The sequence below is a fragment of the Neomonachus schauinslandi genome, chromosome 4, assembly GCF_002201575.2.
Source record: "Neomonachus schauinslandi chromosome 4, ASM220157v2, whole genome shotgun sequence".
Lineage (NCBI taxonomy): Eukaryota > Metazoa > Chordata > Mammalia > Carnivora > Phocidae > Neomonachus > Neomonachus schauinslandi.
In genome coordinates, this window is record NC_058406.1 from 118,894,354 (window position 1) to 118,917,456 (window position 23,103).

Genomic DNA, 23,103 nt, shown 5'->3' on the forward strand with positions numbered 1-23,103 from the left:
GGACCCTGGGGGAGGAGGCATTCAAGGCACAGGAGAAAGTGAGTAAAAAAAGAATAATGGACCAGGAACAGCAAAAGGGAATGAGACCAGAAAAAGGGGCCAGGAGGCAAATCACAAAAGGTCCTGTGCTTATCACAGTTTACACATAGATGCACAACGAATGTGTGGCTTGTATTATCTAGTGGTAATCAACAAAGCCTCCTGACATGACAAGTGGCTTTATAAAATTTCTAAGAAAATCAAATTGAGATTAACATTAATAATATTGTATAGATTCTGTCTCTTTATACACACACACAGCAGAGACAATGACAAAAAAGTGGTATAGCTGACATTTCTGCTTTTGGGACAAATTCTTTGCATGACACAGCACCAGCAAAAAACCAAAAATCATATAATCACAAATAGTATTGCATATAAATATTATCAAAATATCAATTTTTTTTTTACCGCATGATCCAGTAATTTCACTACTGGGTACTACCGGGGTATTTAACCCAAAGAAAATGAAAACATTAATTCAAACAGATATATGCCCCCCTATGTTTACTGCAGCCTTACTTACAGTAGCCAAACTATGGAAGCAGCCCAAGTGTCCACTGATAGAGGCATGCATAAAGAAGATATGGCATATATACACAATGGAACACTACTCAGCCATAAAAAAGAATAAGAATGAGATCTTGTCATTTGTGACAACATGGATGGACCTAGATGGTATTATGCTAAGTGACGTTAGACAGAGAAAGACAAATACCGATTTCACTTACATGTTGAATCTGAAAAACAAAACAAACAAACAAAATAAAGCAGAAACAGCCCCATACATACACAAAACAGACTGGTGGCTGCCACAGGGGACAGGGCTGCAGGGATGGGCAAGATGGGCAAAGACGAGTGGGAGGTAAGACTCCCATTATGGGATGAATAAGTCACCTGGATGAAAGGGACAGCATAGGGAATATAGTCAGTGGCATTGTAACAGTGTTGTACGGTGACAGGTGGTAGCTACACTTGGGGTGAGCACAGCGTCCTGTATCAAGTTGTTGAATCACTATGTTGTACATCTGAAACTACTGTAACATTGTGTGTCGACTATACTTCAACAAAAAAATTTATAAAGCTATATGCACATATATGTTCACCACAGCATTGTTTATTACAACAAAATAATCAGAAATATCTTATCCAACAATAGTGGTTTACTTAGTGATGATACAGCCCTAAGATCAATGCTTGGAAGCTGCTAAAACTTACGTTCTAGAAGAATTTTTATTTACTTATAAAAATTCTTGCGATGATATGATTCATATATACTAATTTAATTGAAAAAGACAAGTATTCTGTGTATGGAAGAGACTAGAAGGACACATACCACATGTTTATCATGGTAAGTCTGTACGTGAGAATGAGGCTGCAGATGATGTCTGCCTTTTGTGCTAATCTGTTTCCCTGGTTGTCTGCATTAAGCTTCTCTTAAATTTTATAGTCAGAAAAGAGAATTTTAAAAAGTTTAAATCAATAAATAAAAGAGAAAGTTTTTAGTAACTAGGTTTTTTTTTTTTGCCATTAAATGAAATTTAAAAGTATTTAAAATACTTCCTTTCATCTTAAAACTTATTTTGGGGGCATGTACCTATTACAATGTACAGCACACATTATTATATAATGTATATCCTATATTATTACATAAACATAATACATAAATACTTAAACATACATATCGCAGGTATTTGCTGGAGTATGTTTTACCGGAAGGGTAGGCAGCCGAACGTGTTTGAAGACCACTGCTGTGGGCGGGGAAGCCAGTGAGGAGTCCAAGCCGAGTGTGGGATGGTCAGATTTGTGTTTTATGTTGATGAAGGCTGGAGGACAGCAAGCCTGCACAGGATAAATCTACCCTAGTTTAGGTAAGAGATGATGAGTGCTGGGGTTAAAAAGGGAGGGGATCTGGAAGATATTCAGAAGGGAAAATTAACAGAAATTTGTGATTTGGTATCAGGCTGAAACTCCATGAGGGCACAGCATATGTTTATTTCCTTAACTACCATTTCCCAAGCTAGGGTGTGTGGGCTTCAATAAACACGTGTGGACTAAGAGAATGGATATATGTGAGGAGTGAGTGGACAGAAAAGTCAGGAAATTGCTTGACTCTAGACCATGGGTGGCTTGGGTCACTCGTCCTGCTGCTAACGCAAAGGGGGACACAGGACCACCTCCAAAACTACAGGTGTCAGCAATCTGCATCAAACCATTGTAAAGCAATCTCGCTGAAACTTAGAGCAGCAAAACAAACAGACAAACAAAAAACCCAGGAAGAGAACCAACGATGATTTTTATTTATTTAGAAAGATTTATTTCTTTTAGAGAGAGAGAGTGAGACAGAGAGTGAGCGAGCCCGAGGAGGGACAGAGGGAGAGGGAGAGAGAGAATCTCCAGCAGACTCCCCACTGAGTGAGATGCCTGACACGGGGCTCAAACTCAGGACCTGAGATCATGACCTGAGCTGAAATCGAGAGTCAGACACTTAACCAACTGAGCCCCCCAGGCACCCCCAGTGATTTTTATAATTTATCAAAGGTAAAAATCAACATGAAGAAAAGTATAAAATTACAGTCAACTGTTTTCTGAAAATGATCTTTGAGACATTAACATATCAGGATAAACTTCAGTTAATGACAAAGAATGCCTTAGATACAGCTTATTAGAAGTGGGAAGAGGGAATAAAAGGCAAATCCCACACATATTTTCAAATAATGCTCTTTAAAAAGAAACCCACTCGATTGTATAATATGGCCCTATTTTAGACTTTCCACATCTTGTTATGCTTACTCAGATGAGATTATGATTTCAAACATATAAATGACAACAGATAAATTTTATTTTTCCAGTGAATTAAAACGTTTCACATATCTGAGATCTATTATCAGGTAAAAACAGTGAATATATTCAGGGAACATTCTGAAAAGTTGAGGAAGGACAAATCCACAGTGGGTGGGAGAACCTAGTATGCTTTCAGATCCTGCCCTGATCTCAAATGTGCTTGGTATCCAGTTAACACTTGATCACGTTTTTGGAGGGAGGGAAGGAAGGAAGTAAAGGAGGAGAGAGGGAGGGAGGCTACAATTTCATCTTTGAGGCTTTTGGAAGTGGCAGAATAATGGGTATATCTGATACAGTTGGCCAATTCTTACATTCATATGATCCTGAATCGTGAGATACATGATATTTCCCTTAAACCAACTTTGCAACTCAGGGCACTAAGTGTTAGGTTTTGGCCATTAGCAACTACATCGCCCCACCTGGACTTCTTTTATGACCTGGAACAGGTACTTTAGTGAATGACACACATTTTCAACACTGCAGGATCAATCTACTTAATGTAGATATTAGACATGCTATAAAAAGCAAAAGTCTTTTTTCTCTTCTCTCAGAAAAGAGAAAAATTACAAGGATGAAGAGAAACTTGTTCTGAAATTTGATGATTTTCAATTAAGACTCCATAACAATAAAAGCAGGAAAGCACCCCTCTGTGAGTGGCCCCAGTCCCTAGATGGAGTATGAATTCACTGCACTTGACAGCACTTTTAAACCAGAGGAATCATATTGGCTATCACTGAGTAGTAGCATTTTGATGTAAAATACGCCAGCTTGAAAACCACTGACCAAAACACTTAAATTAAAGCATAACAGGTAAATGTGTTCACCTTTCTTTTATGGAGGCATTAATTTTCTCCAGCTTCGAAGTTCATCGGGTATCCTGTTTATTCTATTCCAAATGAATTTCCTCATTACTGGAAGGAGACATAGTTTCCTAGATTTATAGTTACTTGTAACTTGGAGGTTATCTATTAAAAATAACCATTATAAGGTAGAAATCCTTTCAAAGGCATCCTTGCTAGAGGATCAAAGAGTTACTGCCCTCCAAAAGGTGAGTAATTTACTCCACATGCTTGAAGGGCCCCTGCTCCACAGTCTCTCTCTAGACTAGACTTTTGGTGAAAATATGGGAAAAGGTTATGTGTTTTTACATTTATGGAAAAACTGAGTTCTATTTCCTATCATGAAGCACACACTCTTAGAAAAGGTGTTTATGGACTGATAAATACAAAGTTTTAAAACTATCACAATTATAGGGGCACCTGGGTGGTTCAGTATATTAATTGTGGATTCTTCATTTCGGCGCAGGACGTGATCTCAGGGTCCTGAGATTGAGCCCCGCATCGGGCTCTGTGTTCAGCGGGGGAGTCTGCTGTCCTTCTCCGTCCCCCTCTGCCCTTCCCTGCGCATGCACCTGTGCACACAGGAGCGCTCTCTCTCTCTCTCTCTTAAAATGAATAAAAATAAAATCTTTAAAATTTATTAAAAAAAATTATCACAGGGGTGTCTGGGTGGCTCAGTCGTTAAGCAGCTGCCTTCGGCTCAGGTCATGATCCCAAGGTCCTGGGATTGAGCCCCACGTCAGGCTCCCTGCTCAGCAGGGAGTCTGCATCTCCCTCTCCCTCTGCCTCTCCCCCTGCTTGTGTTCCCTCTCTCGCTGTCTCTCTCTGTGTCAAATAAATAAATAAAATCTTAAATAAATAAATAAAAGTAAAATAAAAAAACTATCACAATAATAAGTTGAAGGTTTTGATGTACCAAGTGCTAACTAAAATTTAAAATTTTCTGATTAAGGCAAAACAGGAGATGAAGACAAAATTTAGAATATGTCAACTGTATGAATACTAACTTTCTCTTTAACTTAATTTAAAGTAAAGAAAGAGAGAGGTTGGGCATTATAAATGCAATTTACCAGTGACGTTAAAACTTCATGCTCAAAACAACTGGATGTGGTCAATAGGAGACTGCTATCTGCTTACCTCTTCATAGACCTTCTGAGCATTGTTGTTATCCCCTATCAAGAGGTACCCCACTCCAAGGTCGTTCTTTAAAGACATATCATCAGGAAACAGTTGAACTAATTTCTGTAGGGTAATCAGGGAGCCTCTCATGTGACCTGATTTGGTGGGAAGAGAAAACAACAACAACAACAACAACAACTCAACAAAAATAAAAACAGATCATGTACATCTTTGTATTGAGTCTACAAAGCACGAGAGACAAGAGAGACTATTCAATAGAGCCCAAAGACCAGCTGAAATCTGACTCTATACACTGATGGCTTCTTAGGATTTCATCAGGCAGCTACAAAGATTACCAGTAACTCCTATAAGTAGATCCTGAATATAATACTGATTATAAACATTTTATTTTATTTTATTTATTTATTTTTTTAAAAAGATTTTATTTATTTATTTGAGACAGAGAGAATGAGAGAGAGAGAGCACATGAGAGGGGGGAGGGTCAGAGGGAGAAGCAGGCTCCCCGCCGAGCAGAGAGCCCGATGCGGAACTCGATCCAGGGACTCCAGGATCATGACCTGAGCCGAAGGCAGTTGCTTAACCAACTGAGCCACCCAGGCACCCCTGATTATAAACATTTTAAAGACAAATTATTTTCTGAGTTCACCAACATTTATCTTATGTCAAATTCCCTCTAAAAGTTTTATCAATTCCTTGTAAAAAAATTGTTTCACTGGGTTATCTTTGGCTTATTACAATTAACTTCAAGATTATGAACAGAGAACAAATAAAAAGTCTAACAGATTTTGGGTGTAGCTCCCTGTGGGAAACTTGAAAAGGCACTGGGGTATACTGCTAACCCTGGTTCTAATTAAGTGTCCTCACCTCCAGGTAATGAATGACCTAGTCGAGGAGCAAGAAGACATCATCTGGTATTATGGGACCCTCTGGTGGATGATAGGATGCTATGCACAACAGGAATCGTGAAAACCCCAGCCTTGGTCAATTTTTAAGGCTATGTGATGGAAATTTAAAATTTCTGGGGCCAGCTGTCATTCCTCCTCACCACAGTTGGTAATAAATGGAATATGGGAAAATGTGCAAAATAAGACCAGTATACATGATAAAATTCATTCCCTAAAGGGCTCAGTTGCCCACAAACTAAGTATTAGCCAAGAGTATGAGAGGATTACCAATAAGCTAATGCAGGTGTGTCCTGATCACAGATAAAACTATTTGGCATAAAACATCACCAGCTTATCCCATGGCCTTCTCCCCATTACTAGCCGATCTTGGATTGGTTCGCTTGGTGATTCATTCCCTCACTCACAAATCTGACTCTACTTTTCTTACATTCCCTTCCCCACTATCTGTCCAACTTAGGTTCATAATTTTCCTCTGCTCCTACACTTCCCCTGTTAACCACTGCAAAGGCCCGGGTAAACATCTCGCCTGCTGCCCTCCCCGAACTTTTTACTCTGCATCATGCAACCCTGTTATACTGGGAGTAAACTTCACCACCTTGTCACCTTCAATAAAATCTTCTCCCTACAATCCCCTCCTCATAGAGCCTCCTCTCATGAACTTGCCTCATTCTCATTTGGAGGAAAAGACTATATTCAAGTATTGAAGGATGGTTGCGGAAGGGGGTTAGATGTATTTGTAGGCAGTCTTTCCCTCAGGTCCAGGAATAAGGTGAAGCAAGTGAGGTGCTCAATGCAAAGTTTAAGAGGCTGCCCAAAATTCAGTCACCCAGAGGCGTGGTACTTTTATGCATTCTTCCTAAAAATCAAAATTAATGTAAAAAAATCCACAATGAACAAAGTATCAAAATTTGAAGGACAGAATAAGTAAACAATGCTTAACCAAGCCATATTGGAGCCTGAGGCAAGAGGAAAGCTCAGTGATACTAATTTTGTGCCCAAGGCGAGTGCTTCCCCTGAGCACCAGCCCTGTCTTTTCCATCTTATGTGGGTGCCGTCTGTTTTCCTTCTTCTGGACTGGCCCTTTTGCATAGAAGTCTAACGGACCCTTTCTTCCAGTTTCTAATCATCCCTTGGGTTCTGCTCCTACCAGACTTTGGTCATTTACTAAAGTGACACAACTACCCTTAACCCTATCCCTCAGAAAACTGGTAACAGGGTTAGCTGGCCTTCAGTGTCACTTATATGAGCCTCTCCGAGTGGCATCAGTAACTGTCTCGGTAACGTACCCAGCCGCTCGTACCCACCGGAGCAGTTACACATGGCCTAGATTCTTCCGTCTGGTTTCCTGATGACAGGTTAGGTGGGAGGGAATCAGAAGCCTGGTCATAATGAAGTTAGGTTAGGGCTAGTCTTACTTGCCTTTCATGGGCACCTGGGTCAGTCAGAGAGGATGCTTTATGCTGCTCAAATTTACTTAGTGATTTTAATAAGTTTTTTTTTCCTATCATGTTCCTTGGTCTAGAGTCAAACTTTACAGGCAAAATTTTTAATGTCTGGAACTCCTAATATTCCATCTTTTATAAAAACTGTTCTGATAATTTCAACCTCCAGGAATCAGTTCTTCATAGTTAAGAGAGCAAAGAGTTTGGTGTAACAGGAAGAGTTTTCTATTTCAGACCCACTCATTTATTAGCTGTGATTCCTTAGGCAAATTATCCAACCTCCCAGCATCCCATCTGCCTCAACTTTAAAATTGGGAGTGGGGGGGGCGGTTAGTGAGGAAAAGGTGGTAAAATACCGTCTGCATCTTTGTAAGTATTAAGGTTAGGACCGCCATTTCTGTCTAGAACCCATTCGGCTAAGTTACCTGAAATAAGTTACGAAACTCAAGTTCCCTCCTAGGTAACTAAGCTCACCTAAGAGTACACAGCATGGCATTTGGTGCTGAACTAAGTTTTATTCTGTCTTACCCAAAAATTGCTGTCTGTCTGAGCGTCGCTTCAAGGTCAGCTTCAGCAAGTCTGTGGGGACATCGGGCAGGCTGGCCACCTCCTGGTAGGTTTTGATGGCCCCACGCAGCACCTCGTTGCTCCTTCTTTTCTCAGCCAGATCATCTTCACACTAGAAGAAGTCCCCACAATGGATAAATGTCCCATGACATGCTGTATTTGTAATCACCCAAAATATGCATGTAAAGTTAATTTCTGGACACGCGTGAAAAGCAATTTGAGACAGATTAAAATTTTCTCTTTATCGAGAGATTAAAAAGCAAACAGAGAAAAGCAACTCAACGTGCTATCTCAATAACGTGAAGATAAGTTAGTTACCAAGCTACAGATGAGAAAAAAATATAAAAGCAAGAATAATTAATCTATGCTGGGTTGATGGAGATCTGTATCATGCTACACATTCATATTACATAGACAGGGCTCCAGTCCGGACTTCCTGGTCTCTCAGTAGTTTGAAGGTTCACTCATTCATTCAACAACTCTCATCCGAGAGCCATGCGGCAGGCAAAGTAAACAAAACAGATAAAGCCCTTTTCCCGTTCTGCTTCATTATGAAGAAAAAGACAATAAACAAATCCGAGTACTATGTGTCTGGTGGCCACAGCGCTGGGGACAAAATCGAAGCAGGCTTAGGAGTGCCGGCAGAGGGGTGGTAGGAAGAGTTAGTTTAGGCAGGACGACCAGGGATGGCCTGAAAGAAGGGAAGGAGTGAGGCATGAGGCTATCTGGGGGAAGTACATTCCAATGCAGAGAACACAGCAAGAGTGAGGTCCTGGGCAGGGAAGTAAGGAGGAGAGGAAAGGTTGGTGCAGGAGGGGGGCAAGGAGGGGACTGGTGGAGGAGTGGTGGTCAGGTAATGAAGAACGTGGTAAGCCATTGCCAAGTCCATTAGACTACCTCCATGTGAGATGGAAAGACACCAGGGGTTTTTGACATGATCTGACGTACATGGAAAGGATCATGCTGGTAGTGGGATGGAGAACAGCCCGAAGGGGTGGTGGAGAAGCACAGAGGCCAGTTAGAATGCTCTAGCAGGAACCCAGATCTAGTGATGAGGATGGTTTGGATTATGGTGGTAGGAGGTAGGTAGATTATAGATACATTTTGAAGGTCAGAGTCAACAGATTTGCAGGTGGGCTGAAATGAGACAGAAAGGGAGGGAGAGAAGTCAAGGATAAATTCAAGGGTTTTGGCTTGAGTGATTCCCAGATGGAACTGCCATCCCCTGAGAATGGGAGGACAGGGTTTGTTGGCATTCAGAATCAGGAGTTCCATTTTGGATGTATTAAACCCAACACCTATTAGGTACCCAAGGGGAGATGCTGGATGGAAAAATACATATATACGTCTGGGGTTCAGGAAAGAAGTCAGAAAGACAGGGGAGGGCCCGCAAAAAGGACCGAGAAAGAAAGGTTAAGAAGAAAATAACAAAAAAAGTGTTCTGGAGGTTAAGGGACAAAAGGTATCAAGAGGGAGTAATCAGTCATGTTAGAAGGGCCATCAGGTTGAGCATCTTGGTCATGATGCTGGACTGGGCAATATGGCACCTCTCATGGCCCCGGCAAGAGCATTTCTACAGGACAACTGGGGACCATAATAGAATGGAGCAGGATCAGAGGAAACCAGGAGGGAGGGAGGTGCAGACAACCCTCAAAGGGAAGCAGAGAAATGGGCCAGTAGGTGGAGGGGAATGTGGAGACCAGGGAGAGGTTTTTTGTTTTTGTTAACAATGGGAATTATTACAGCATGCTTCTAAGCTAATGCAAAAGAGTCAGTAGAGAGGGAAAATGTGATGATACAGAAGTAGACACAAAAATCAGCATGCTCTCCTTCAGCAGGTGAGAGAGGATAGGAGAGGGGGCCAGAACAGTGCGTCCATGCTAACAGGCGGGAAGGCAGAGCATAGGGAGCAGGTGGAGGTAGGCTGGGAGTGCTGTAGTGGGATCATGTGGAAGTTCTCTTTGGATACTTTTATTTTCTTAGTGAAATAAGCAAGATTCTTCACTGGAGACTGAGAATGAGAATGGGGAGTGAAATACTAGAGTGATAAAGAGGCGAATGTGTAAAATGGTAGGCAAAATCTCATCCGATTTCGTAAACTACAATTTGAAGATTACCACTTGAGGAAAAATGATACCAATTAGAGGCTAAAAAAAGTCACATATAAAATGTTTTTCTCAGAATATCCTATTTAACATGTTTACCTTTTTAAAATAAAGTGTGTGCTGCAGTCAATATATAGAACCAAAGTAAAGCACAACTCCACAATTTGAGGGCATGGTAAAAAAACGATGCATTCCTTCCCAATCCCAAATCAAAAACTAGTAAGAATCTGCACAAATTGATAATATCTGTGGAGAGCTTTTCAGAAAATAACACTTCAAAGAAATAACTTCTTATGTGTACTGATTAGGTAAGTTTCCCAAGAGATGATGAGGGCTAGGATGGAAACAGTGGTGAAAGAGAGAAGTGGACAGGCTTATGATAAAGAAAAAGTGATAGGACAAAAATGTCTAGATTAAAAAAGGTCAGTTCACCCTTGCTTGATAGAAAAAAGCTTCAGGAGATACCACTATCTGTTCATATCTGTAAATGGTCTGTCTACATTATAGACTTATCTGCCAGGAGAGAAAGTCCAATGTCAATGACCCACACTGGTCATCCTGCCCCTCTGGCCGTCGGTATATTCATATGCCAGCTTTTCTGTTTAGGCATCAGTTTCTTGTGAGTTTGGCTATGGTGAGTTAACTCCCTAAAACATGATTATTCATAGATGACTTCTGAGAATGATGGAGTCCTGGAGCTGGAGGGTCTCCTCAAGGTTAGTGCAAGGACAAATGAATACCAAGGTAATCCTTCTTTACAGAAATTGGAATAAATACCAGACTAAACTCAATCTGAAAATACAGGAAGATGATACAATTTATATACCTTGTTCCCTCCCCTCCACCCATCTCAAATTTTTTCATTTTAGTGAAGTAAAAACATTTTACAACTTCCAGAATTGGGAAAATCTCAGTATTAAAATGACATCTCCATCTTAAATTTTTTTGAATGAAAGTAATAGACTTGGCTTTGAATATCAAAGTCGTACAGATTTATTGTTATCAGTTTAGCATCCGTACATAAAGTGATTTGGGCAGAAACTGAACATTTGTTCCAGGATGTTAACACCACAAAGCCTTTTGTTGACTTGAACTAATTCAACCATCCAAACTTCCTAGGAGATGTGTCATTTTCTGCCTCAGAGGCATTAATGGTTTGTGTAAGACAATAAAGTGAACTGAGTTTATAATTTAAGATGTTGTATCTGATGTTCAGAGAACTTGGTCAAAATTGATTTTCACAGTGATCCCAGGAATCAGACAATGTCAGTGCTGCTTCAGAAACTGTAGTTCGTATTTAACTTAATGTTGCTGAATTTTATAAATTTGCTGGGGTATTAAAAAAAAAATTCGTTGGGATATTCCAGCGTAATTGTGTAATTTGCAAACAAAGGATGAAAAAGTCATCATTTATTCCTCCCTATAAAATCCAGCTTCTTGGGGCGCCTGGGTGGCTCAGTTGGTTAAGCGACTGCCTTCGGCTCAGGTCATGATCCTGGAGACCCGGGATCGAGTCCCGCATCAGGCTCCCTGCTCGGCAGGGAGTCTGCTTCTCCCTCTGACCCTCCCTGCTCTCATGCTCTCTCTCTCTCTCTCATTCTCTCTCTCAAATAAATAAAATCTTTAAAAAAAAAAAAAAAAAAAAAAAAAAAAATCCAGCTTCTTTTGATCTCTGATTTTTAAAACTTCTATGCATTTAAAATTTCTTTTAAATTACTCTATTAAAATTTAACTTACCATGCCTAAATTTTGCTTTATGCCACATTAATATCAACAACACCTTGTAGCATAATAGTTCAGAGATAAAAAATATTGCCTGAGGCCTATCTCTCAAATTCCTACAGTGAAATAAAGATATAAATCCAGCAATCACCATGTGTGAAAGTACATTTATTTGGATTTTGGCACCCACAATTACTATCACATACAAAGAAAAATTCTAAAGCACAAAGAATTTTTGCCATAATTAACATTTGCATCAATCTTTATTCTTCCTAGTTAATATGTTTTCTTAATCAAATGACTGCCAATACTAGTAAGGAAACTTATCACTTATTTGAACAGGCATGATCTTTTGATAAGAAACACATACTCTCTTGCTTTAGAGCAACACAATTTAGCAATTTTGGAGGATTATTGACCAAACTCATTTACAAAAATGATATAATTGCTCTCTGCTACCCCTGGTATCCTGGTCTGTTCCATGGATAGGAGGAATTTATTTGCGTTAATTTTTCACAACCTTAATTTATTAAAATTTAATTAGTAAAGTTTAATTAATAAGTTTTCAATAGGGAGATAAGAAGAATCTGAGCATCTGGAACAAGTGGTTGCCACCTTTAGTTCAGAGCAAAGCATGTTTGTTTTATCCACAGATATGTCAGTTCCTGTGTGAGTGCAGTATAGAAGTCACAGAACTGACCCCAGACAAACGGGAGTTGTCAGGTTCTCCTGGGTCTGGAAATTTTTTGTAGCTCTGCACCTATCATCTCCCAGTAGGGTTGAGAATCTCATCCCACCAGGCCGGACTGTGGGAGCTTCATTGCCAATCACATTGCGTATCAGGCCTGGCTTTTATCCTGAATTCCAGACTTCATAAATTCAATGTCTCCTTGACATGTCCACTTGAATGTCCAAGAGGCATCACAAACTTTACAGGACGAAAAGCGAATTCTTGACTTCACACCTCCCCAAACCTGTTCCTCTACCAGTTTTTCTCTGTCAGGAACCATCTCTTTCTCTCAGTCCTCATTTGGCCAAACCCAAAACCCAGGACTCCAGTCCTGTCTTCCCCTGACCCTTACACCTAAGCCAACATGAAGCCCTCCCCGCCATTTCCCCATCTCCTCGGCTATGGCCACAGTCCATGCTACCGCGCCTTGAGCATACTTGTAATAGTCCCCTATGCTTCTTGCTTCTACTTCTGCCTCCTTAATCTGTTCCCCACCCAGGAACCAAAACAATCTTTATGAAAAAACAAGATGGCCAAGTCCATGCACAAACCCTCCAACGCTTCCCAGGGCATGGAGAATATCATCTGTGAGGCCCTGGCCTCACTTGTCCCACTTTGCCCTCCCTCAGCACGCCCTTCTTTCTGTTCTTGAGCTTCTTACGCCAACATGACTTCCCCATATCACGGCCTTTGCCCTCGCTGTTCCCTCTGCCTGCACAGCTCCTTCAGCTCCCTTGTCACATTTCAGCCACGCGTCACACCTCAGGAGAGAGGCCTTTTCTGGTCAAAGTATCTAAAGTGCTCTCTGCCCTGTCACCCTCAACTCACATCATTCGCAACCAGAAAAATCTTAATGGGTATGCTCTTCTTTTCTTTATGATATATATTACATAAGGTGATCTAATATATTTATGTTTAACACTTTATAATATCCTTAAATATATATTGCTATATATATTTATTCAGGGCCTTGCTCAAATGTCACCTCCTCGGTAGACCTCTCCCTGACATCCTATCGAGCATATCAACTCCCTCACACATCCTATGGCGGTACTCTGCTTTTTTAGGTTCTCCTCAGCACTTCTCACTAACGAGCATATATATTTCACTTGTTTTCTCTCCTGCACTGCCTTCGTCACTACAATGACAATTCCGTATGTTTTGCTGATGGCTACATCTGCAGCGTCTAGAACAGGGCCTGGCACGGAGTGGGCTTTCTCTAAGTAATTTTTGATGAAGTAACTTTTCAAAATACCCCCCACTGGAACATAAGATCCATGAGGACAGAGACCTCTAGAGGGTTCATTATGATAATCCCAGGGCACATGGCACATGGTGGCTTTATGCAACCACAGATGAACGTGGAAAAGCTTCACAAAATGAGGAGCTGGAAGATGGGGAAAGTCAGGGAAGAAAGGAGATGAGGGAGTGGAGATAGTGAGAAGGTAGCTGGTAATATAATTCCACTTTATATTTTCAAGTCTTTCCTAAGCATAGTTGCAGTCTCTAGCTGCCAAACCGAGGTTCTTACAGCTTGGAGGAGCCTACAGTGAAAGCTTGGCCGTATGGGGCATGACAGTGATGGGAGATCAAGGACAAAAGCGTTCTTCTTTCTTTTCTTTTCAAACCCAGAGAGAAGCCAGATGGAGCGAGAGCAGGAAAACATTACTAAATTCACCAGTACGCAATAACAATAGTTAATTGTCTTATTTAAAACGGTATTTCTTGCTTGAGTTTACACATATGCATGAGAAATGGACTCTGTATATAAGTTAGAAGGGCAAAGAGAAATGCAAATAGTGGGCAGTGAAAAATCCAATCACACAGAACACAAAGACATCGAAAACATTTTCTACATAGGAGGGGTTTCGAATACCTGTGCCTTTCCGTATCTCGCCCGTGGACTCTGCGGGTATTTGCGAACTAGTTCTTGGAATGCACTCAATGCTTCCTCAATTTTTCCCTGTTAGGAAGAGGCAGTTACATAAATGCAGTAAGTTCAGATGCATACTGTTATTCAATATGGTTTTTTAATAGTCACCAAGTAATTGTCAAAATTTCCTGGATTCCATTCTGAGTCTAAAGACAGTTTTATCTAAGATTTTAAAAAATTAAGTTCGGAAAACATAAAAGTAAAAATGAAGATTTTTTTTTTTAATAACAGAAACCTGACAAATGATGTACTCTCTTTGTTAAAGAAACTGCATTTTCCCTCTATACGCACAGTTCCTACATGCATTATATTTTAATTTTCTTTCATTGAAGTACAGTTGACACACAATGTCACATTAGTTTCAGATATGCAACATAGTGATTAGACAAGTCTATACATGATGCTATCCTCATCACAAGTGTAGCTACTGTCGGTCACCATACAACACTATTACAATATTATTGACTATATTCTTAAAGAAAATTCTTAGATTTTTAAGTTGGGGAAAAATATTGCTGGCAGCCGGAATGTCTTGGGGTCTGCAATGAGAAGTCTAAAGCACCTGTTGGGGTGGGGAATAAACTCGCAGGAGTCACAAGGCCACTGGCTCGTGGTACCTGTCACCCATTGAACACCTGGATTGATTTGGCTTGTCTGGTTGATGGGGGAAACTCATGACTCTGTGTCATGTGACCGCTCCCAAAGCTCATGTGGACCCTGAAGAAGATAGTCCAAGCACCTCCGCTAGGTCCCTGACCACCACGACATGAAAAGAAACAGAGGATGTGGAACAGGTCAATTTGGTGAGGGTTTTGGCAGGGGGTGAGGAACCCGCTCCCCATGACACTCCATCCGTGGCCATTCCACAGGGTGAAAAAAATGTCCCCTGGTTTCCAACGGATGGCCGCCGGTCAAGGATACGGGGAACCATGGGAGAGAGACAGATTTTCTGAGGTGAAGTTTCACAGACACTTCAGCTCCCTCTAAATTGGTAAATCCATTCATTCCTCATATAAATGGAAGCTCGCTGTGGTTTTATGCTTTTTGACGTTCATTGAGTGAGTTTTCACATGACAAAGTTTACCTCACCAATGTGGCTCTGCCAAGCCAACTGTACAGGACTCCCCCCACCCACTTTTAAGGACTAACTGGGTAGTCCTGGGTAGTCCTGTACAGTTGGCTTGGCAGAGCCACATGGACTGGGTTGACCTACCCAGTCAAAGGTCAGGCAACATCCCTATTAAAGTTACGTAAAATCATCTCATTCGGAAGATATCATTGAAGAAGGAGGTTTTCTTTTCCTCTCACTTGCCTGAAAGTGGTGCTGAGGGGTTGGTGGAAAACATATGCATAGTGGAGTGTCTACAAGTCCGGCTCCAGAGCCAGACCAACACTTGAGAGGTGTAGGACTTATGGCCAGTTACTGATGACTCTGCCTCGGGTGCCTCATCTGTAAAATGGGGATGAGGATACTTAACTACCTTGCGGGGCTGCTGTTACAGTTACATCTGGAACACAGATAAAGCGCGGGCAGACACCGCACAGAGCATGTGGTGTGTGGGGAATGTGTGTGCAACACAAGATAATGGGGCCCATCCCATGAGAGCCTTTTACCTGATCGACAGGCAGGTTAATGCAGACAACGAGGACTCGGTTGTAGAGATAAATCAAGCCAGGAACACATACTCTACATTACATGTATTGTCAGAAATGATTGTATTGCTATTTAAAATACAGTTTCCTCTCACGATATTAATTTCTGTAAAGATTTTATTTTTTAAGAGCAAGCAATTTTAGGTTCGTGGTGAAATCGAGATTAAGTATAGATTTTTCATCTACCCACCGTGTCCCCAACACACACAACCTCCCCCATGATTAGCATTCTGCACCACAGTGGTACATTTGTTACAACTAACAAATTTACACTGACACATCAAAGTTACCCAAAGTCCATAGTTTACCTTTGGGTTCACTCTTGTTGCTGTATATTCTATGGGTTTGGACAAATGTATACTGACTGTATCCACCATTATAGCATCATGCAGACTGGTTTCACTTCCCTAAAAACCCTCTTTTTTTATCTATTCATCCCTCCCCCCACCCACTTTTAAGGGATGAAGAATTCAATGTTAAATATCTTCTTCTGTGTCACTTTCTTCTAACTTCCCTTTTTCTTCTTATTAGAAGAAAATGAAGAGAATCACTGATTCCATGCCTAAAAATCATCTCTTTCGACAGAGCTTACATTTGAAAATGCGGGCAGGTGAATCCTTAGGTTTCAAAGTCTGTGGCTTGAGGCTCTGTCCTCTGGGTTCTTGGCTCTGGCTACCAAGTCCTTGTCTCTGGCCTCTGGGTCCAAGACTCTGCCCTTGGAGTTATCTTTCCTTTCTACCGAAAGCATGATTCGTTTTATCTGCCTGTTTCCTGCCTATAGGATTTTGGTAATCTGGTATCTTCTTCCAGTTTGTCCTGTGTCTCTTTCCAGTGGCAATGCTTCTCCTGGTATAATATTCTCAAAAGCCTTGTGGGTTTCTTGTGCCTGTCACAGGGATTCACACCATTTGACAAGAGTCACACCCACAGACCCTTCCAGGATAGTCCCATCTCTATTCCTGATTTCTGCTGGACGGTTGGGTAGATCCAAGAATCACACATGTACTCTCTTCAGGAAAAGGATGTCCAGCACGCCCTTGGCCTTCTCTCTGGAGTACACTTTCCCAACAATGAACTTTCGAATTGTAGCACCTTCTGCAATCTGGATAGACCAAGAAATCTCCCCAAATTATCATGTTCTGGCTCTTTTTTTTCTTTAACAAATCCTTCCTTAATTATCACTTTCTTCTCATATTTTACTAGAAGCAGCAAAAAAGAAACCAGGCCTCATCCTCGACACATGGCTTGGAAATCTCCTCAGCTAGACATCCAAGTTCATTGCTTGCTTACAAGTTTTGCTTTGCGGCAGGCCCATAAGATACAATTCAGTTAAGTTTCCTGCCACTCTGTAACGGGGACTGCCTTTCCTCCAGTTACAATGACCTGTTCCTCATTTCCTTCTGGCTCTTGCCAGAAGTGCCTATCGAAATTCTGCTTGTAATGATAGGTATATTCTCAAAGATGATCGATAAAGCTTGCTCTACAGTGCTCCTCACCTCCTCTGAGCCCTCTCCAAGGGCAGCTTTCACATCCACATTTCTACCAACAGTCTGCTTAAGACAATCCAGGCTTTCGCTCTCATGCGTCTCGAAATTCTTTCAGCCTCTCCTCCTTACCCAAGCCCAAAGCCACTCCATATTTTTAAGTATTGGCTATAGTAGGACTCCACTGCCCAGCACCAAAATCTGGATTAGTGTTCTATGGCTGTTGTCACAAATTACCAGAAATTTGATGGCTGCAACGACAGAAATTTATTCCAGAGAATAGAAGTCTCAGATTAGTTTCCTGAAATCGAGATGTTCGCAGAGCCATGCTTCCTCCAGAGGCTCTGGGGGAGAGTCTGTTCCTTGCCTCCTTGATGGCATTTCTTGATCATGGATGCACTGCTCCAATCTCTACTTCTGTCTTCACATTGCCTTCTCCCTTCTGTGTGCCTTCTCCTATTTTGTCTCCAATTTCCCTCTGCCTCTCTCTTATAAAGAAACATGTGATTGCACTTAGGGCCCAACTGGATAAACCAGAATAATCTCCCCATTTCAAGATCTGTAACTTATCATATCTGCAGAGACCCTTTCTCTAAATACAGTAATGCTTACAGGTTCCAGGGATTAGGACATGGATATTTTTGGGGAGGGACCATTTTTAGCTTACCACATGCCTTCTGCAACTTAAATTGCAAATGTTGAGGCTATTTTTGTGAAAATCATGCTAAATGTACCATTACGATTTAAAACATAGGAATAACAATATTTGTCACAAATCTGCTTAAGCATTTTGTTCCTTCTGGATACTCCCTTAGTTGGCCATCAAGATTAGAAAAATAACGGAATATTTTGGCTTGACCAAGGCATCCTTCCGATCCCCTTACGACAGAGGCTGTGTTGCCTTACTAAGGGACTGTCAGCCCGGCTCTCACCTCAGCAGGCTGGCAAAGTAAATGTGTTTGCTTTTAGTCTGGAAGAATTTCCCCTCCCTAGAATCTTAATGGAGAATACAGCTCTGAACGCTATGATGTTTATTGCTTAATTGAAAAACTTAAAGGCAAGAGACAAAGCTTGTGAAGAATTGCCTAAAAATCATCTCTTTCGACAGAGCTTACATTTTATGCAAGGACTAAGACAGCTCATTGGAGAGACACATACTTGGGCCCCGCTGTTTTGGCGTGAAGCCAGTGGGCCATGCTGATGGACGTTAAGACACGCCCCCACAGATGTACTGCAGAATCCACTGGTGTGATGAGAGGGAGGAAGCTGTGCCATCCATCAGCGTACCCTTTATGAAGACCCACAGCAGAATGCTTCTCTCTGGACTTGGTGGAGAGCAGCTCCTTTGATAAACACTATTAATCTTATCTCATGATGCTACTCCCTTTGTGTTCTGCCTACAGTGTGTCCCTTCATCCCAAGCTCCTTTCAGAGCCTGTGATGCAAACCTTCATGTGTTGACCTTACTCTGGCTTTATTACGTGTTCCCTTCTCCCTCTCTTTTCTCACTTAAAATACAATAATAATAAATAACTCTAGCACATAAAGGAATATTTCAGTATATCATCCCAAATCCTTTTGTCTAGGGGTAAAGGAGAGTGTTAAGCAAGACAGATGACTCTTGAAAAACACATGATTGAACTAGGGTCTGATCTGTATATTTTTGATGGAAAAATAAAAAAGTGACCTCGTACTGGCTGAACTCTGAGGACAACCTTGCTCCAAATGGCGTGATATTAGCTAGAATGCACTTACTTATCAACCTTCTTGTCCTAAACAAGGTGTCCCCCTGCAGCTGCACACTCAGCACTCACGCACCCCCACACACGGAGCATGCACAAGCCTCCATTCTCCTCAGTGCAAACAAATCCATGTGCATTACCCAGAAATGAGTGAAATAAATGTCTGGAGAAAGGTAAAAAAAAAAAAAAGTGACCTCGTACTTTCATGTAGCGTAGTCCTTAAAGCTAGGCATGAACTGAAACTGGACACCCCTCCCCCCCGCCCAGGGCATACCTCAGCATGGGCCTCGGCTCTTCCAAGGTGACCGGTTGCATCATATGAAAATATCAGCCATAAAAATAACCTTAAAAAAACTTATGCTGATAATTCAGTCAATAATAAATATGGCGCCCTGCTATTTCAGAAGCAAGAATTGTAGCTACTCCTTTCTCCCTTATTTACTCTGTTAGAGATTCGGGGTGCTCCTGGAGGAATGCCTCATCATTTCTCCAGATAAGCAAGAACCAGAGAATACCCCATGGACTGTTCCAGCACTTTTATGTCCCATTGACTTATCTTCCCCTTGACAACTGAGCCCTTCTTTCCCATTCATTAAAATTACATACAATCCTTCTCTAAAGCTATTCATTCGTCCTTTATTCCCAAAGTTACCTGTGAAATAGGCATCCCACACTTTCATATATGGCATTTAGTAAAGAGAAAGTGGAGGATGCCAAACAAGGGGATAGAAAAAGAAGAAAAAATCCACTATTTGTGGGAAACTTGCACTTCCATTAAGAAATGCAAATTTCCCACAAATAGTAGGTGGCTTCATTTTGTGAAGTTAAACAAGATAGACTCAGAAATCCTTCCAGTGATTAAATTTAGGGACAGTGAACAACTCTGCTGCAATAGTCTTTGGAGTTACTCCATTTTTATTGGCTGCTGAAGACGGTAAGCCAATCTTGGCCTGGGAACCTTGCCTAACACTACTTACAGAAGTCTCCGTGCTTCCTGGTACGTTTCCAATAAACATGTGGGAAGCATATTCTTGTCCCACCTCAGTTCCTAACCTGTGTCTTTTTGTTGTTGCTTATTCACTTACAATCCCCCCGTCCCTTCTTTACAGCCAAGGTCTACTGGATAATTACAGGAAAACTAACGATCATGACACCAAGTCTAATTCAAATACAGGGTAGAGAAAGAGAAATTTCTGTCAAAAACAAGCAGATGTTAGTGAAGGTGTTATTAAATGCATTATTATAAATGTTTGACCTGATGATTAGATGATGAATATGACTGAGTCAGAGAACAAGAACTTCAATCTAGTATCAAGTTATTTTTTTTAACTGCAATATCTAGAAACACATGCAAGTCATATTTCAAATTAACTGATAACAACACAAACCATACAATAGTCACCCTGAAGACTGCAAGTGCCTGAAATTAACACCTAGTGAGAAGAATGTTAAACCCAATGTCATTTCACCTAACAGGAACTATCCTAAGAGTCCTGGACTAACTTATTTTTTCTTTTATTGTGTTGAGGTGCTATACAGTTAAAAACGTTCACCTATATGGCATTTGACATAGTTGATGCTTTAAAAAAAAAAATCTCATCTGATCTTCACAAAAACCAAGTAAGAAGATTACTTACTATTCTCAGTTTTTAAACAAGGAAACTGAGGCTCAGAATGGCCAAGTGTTTTGTCCAAAGCCCCACACCTGGCGGGTGGTGGTGGTAGGCTGACCCCAAGTCGGCCGGCCTAAATGTTACTTCTACTTCTATTTGGGCCACACAGGTGCAATTTTTCCCTTTTACTTGATTCATTTCACATGGAATGCTCATGTGGTTGGGGAAAAATCCACTCTATTCAAGGGCTGCTTCTCTTATTATTATTATTTTGTAACAACAATTCAAGAGTAATACCTGAATTTATTGAACAACTAACTCATTGCACGTTTCTGCGCCAAACAAAAACATCAACATACCCTTTTACGAAGTTTTTCTGCAGCATCAAGTTCAGCTTTAATAGTCTTATCAAATTTATTTAATAGTTTAGGCTTCTTTTTCTTAACTGAAAGAAAAAAGAGGTTTTTATTTTGTATTTCTTTGTCTAGAAATAGATCTTAAGAATAGTGATGTATAAGTAATGAGAAAACTCTCACTGCAGGAGCAAGCCCACCCCCAGCTCTCCTCTTCCCACCCCCATCCCCAGGACACAGGCAGCAGCTGTCCAAGTGAGATAACACAGCCCTCACTTATATGCTCAAGGGTGTTCCTGGGAACCTGGGTGGGTACTAGTATCCTGAAACTCACAGGGATACTGGCCTAGTTTCTGGAAGGAAAATGGCAGGTGTGATTTATAAATTCTTAGGATCGACTTCTTGGCGACCAAAAGACTGCTGAAAAGAACAGAATTTCATAGTCTAGCACTCAAGGTCCTCCTGTTGCATCATGGACTTACCACTCCAGCTATATTTCCTCCTTCAGCCAAACACGACCATCCTGTGTTCCCCAAATAAGCTCTGTGCCATTTCTCATGCTACTTTCTCTAAGTAAAATGGCCTATTCCTTATCTTTGTCAGTTGTAAATATGCTCATCCTTCAACAACTAGCTCAAAACCCTTCTGCCTCCCTCACTGCATTCCCCCTCTGGACTGAAGTCCACAGCACTCTGCATATCTCTCTTTCATGGTCCTTCTCCCATAGGACTTATATTATAATCATTTGTGTAACTTAGTCCTTTTCCAAACCCTAAGCTCCTACAGAGGGGCACCATGTCTTAGGTGCAAACTCAACTGATTCATGCTCACTTAGCATGAAGTCACATCCAGCAGTGGGGGGTGGGGTGGGTGGGTCCTGCTGGGCCCACCTAGCAGTGCCCATGGGTGGATGGATGCCGTGTACTCCCTGGAAGCTTAGAGCAAACCATCCTGTCTGAGGGCTCAGGAGAGTGACAAGAGCGGGACATGGAAGGGTAAGTGGGATGTTCCAGATAGAGGAGGGGGCTGGTGGTGGGACAAGGGATGGAGTGGAAGAGAGAGAGAGAGAAAGAATGAGAACAATCAGAAGAGATGTTCTTCATCAATGTTCTGACACTGAACCTATCCATCCAATTGCTTCTGCTCTCTCCTGTCACACAGAAGAAGGGGCTCTCCTTCCTAAGGTCCCACCCCTACACACACACACATCCTGAGTGTCTCCTCACTCCCTGGCTTTATTCTGGGCATCTATTTTCATCTAATAATGCTGAGGTCTTTGCCGTCCTAAAGCAAGACAAACCTCAGCCTACCCTCCTCTAACTGCCATCCTCTCTTACCCTTCCCTCACTCCTGGCTCCCCCTCAGCTCACGGTGTTCTGGCTTCCTCACCCAACACAGGGCAAAAGCAAGTCTTCTGGAAGAGAGGGCAGCTGAGTGGTTAGGAGTCAGATGACAGGGGTCTGCGTCCCAGCTCTGTGACTTCTAAGTTTTGTGACCTAAAGCCAAGCTGCTACTAAACTTTTCTGACTCCTACTTCCCTCATCTGTAAAAATGGGGGTAGTGTTTTTGAGAATTAAGTTGATATTGCGCATGAGCAGGTAGCACAGTGCGCCATACATTACATGCTCCGTAACTGACAATGAAGGATGTTTACTGCCTTCTCTGCAGGCCCCTTTCTTCCTTTTCCTCCCTATCCTACCTGACTCCTCTGCAGCATTGGGCACAGTTGACTCCTCCCTCCTTCCTGAAATGAACGCTCTCCTTGACTTCTGTGTTGCTCACTTTCCTAGTTTTCCTCCTTATTCTCTGGCCTCTTCATTTCCTCCATGGCTCATCTGTGGGTCCTGCCCTCCACTGCTCCCCAGGATGTGGTGCTCTCCAGGGTCAGTCTTTAGCCCTGTACAGGGCTTTCTTTAACAGTTTAATTTCCAAATGGAGCTACAAATTAACAGGTTAATGTTCTTTTGCTTTACAAAAATCATAAATCCATGT

General features: G+C 41.5%; 1 protein-coding gene across 1 annotated transcript in view; it reads right to left on the reverse strand.

Annotated features, from left to right (window-relative positions):
* Window positions 1-23,103, reverse strand: part of ASPH (aspartate beta-hydroxylase) — a 220,427-nt gene that overhangs the window by 60,512 nt on the left and 136,812 nt on the right. Inside the window, exons 15-18 of the mRNA XM_044914635.1 lie at window positions 21,118-21,203; window positions 14,210-14,296; window positions 7,738-7,888; window positions 4,860-4,996 (exon numbers count right to left, since the gene is read on the reverse strand). Of these exons, the coding sequence (XP_044770570.1) occupies window positions 4,860-4,996; window positions 7,738-7,888; window positions 14,210-14,296; window positions 21,118-21,203 (461 nt within the window). The remainder of the gene's footprint in view (window positions 1-4,859; window positions 4,997-7,737; window positions 7,889-14,209; window positions 14,297-21,117; window positions 21,204-23,103) is intronic.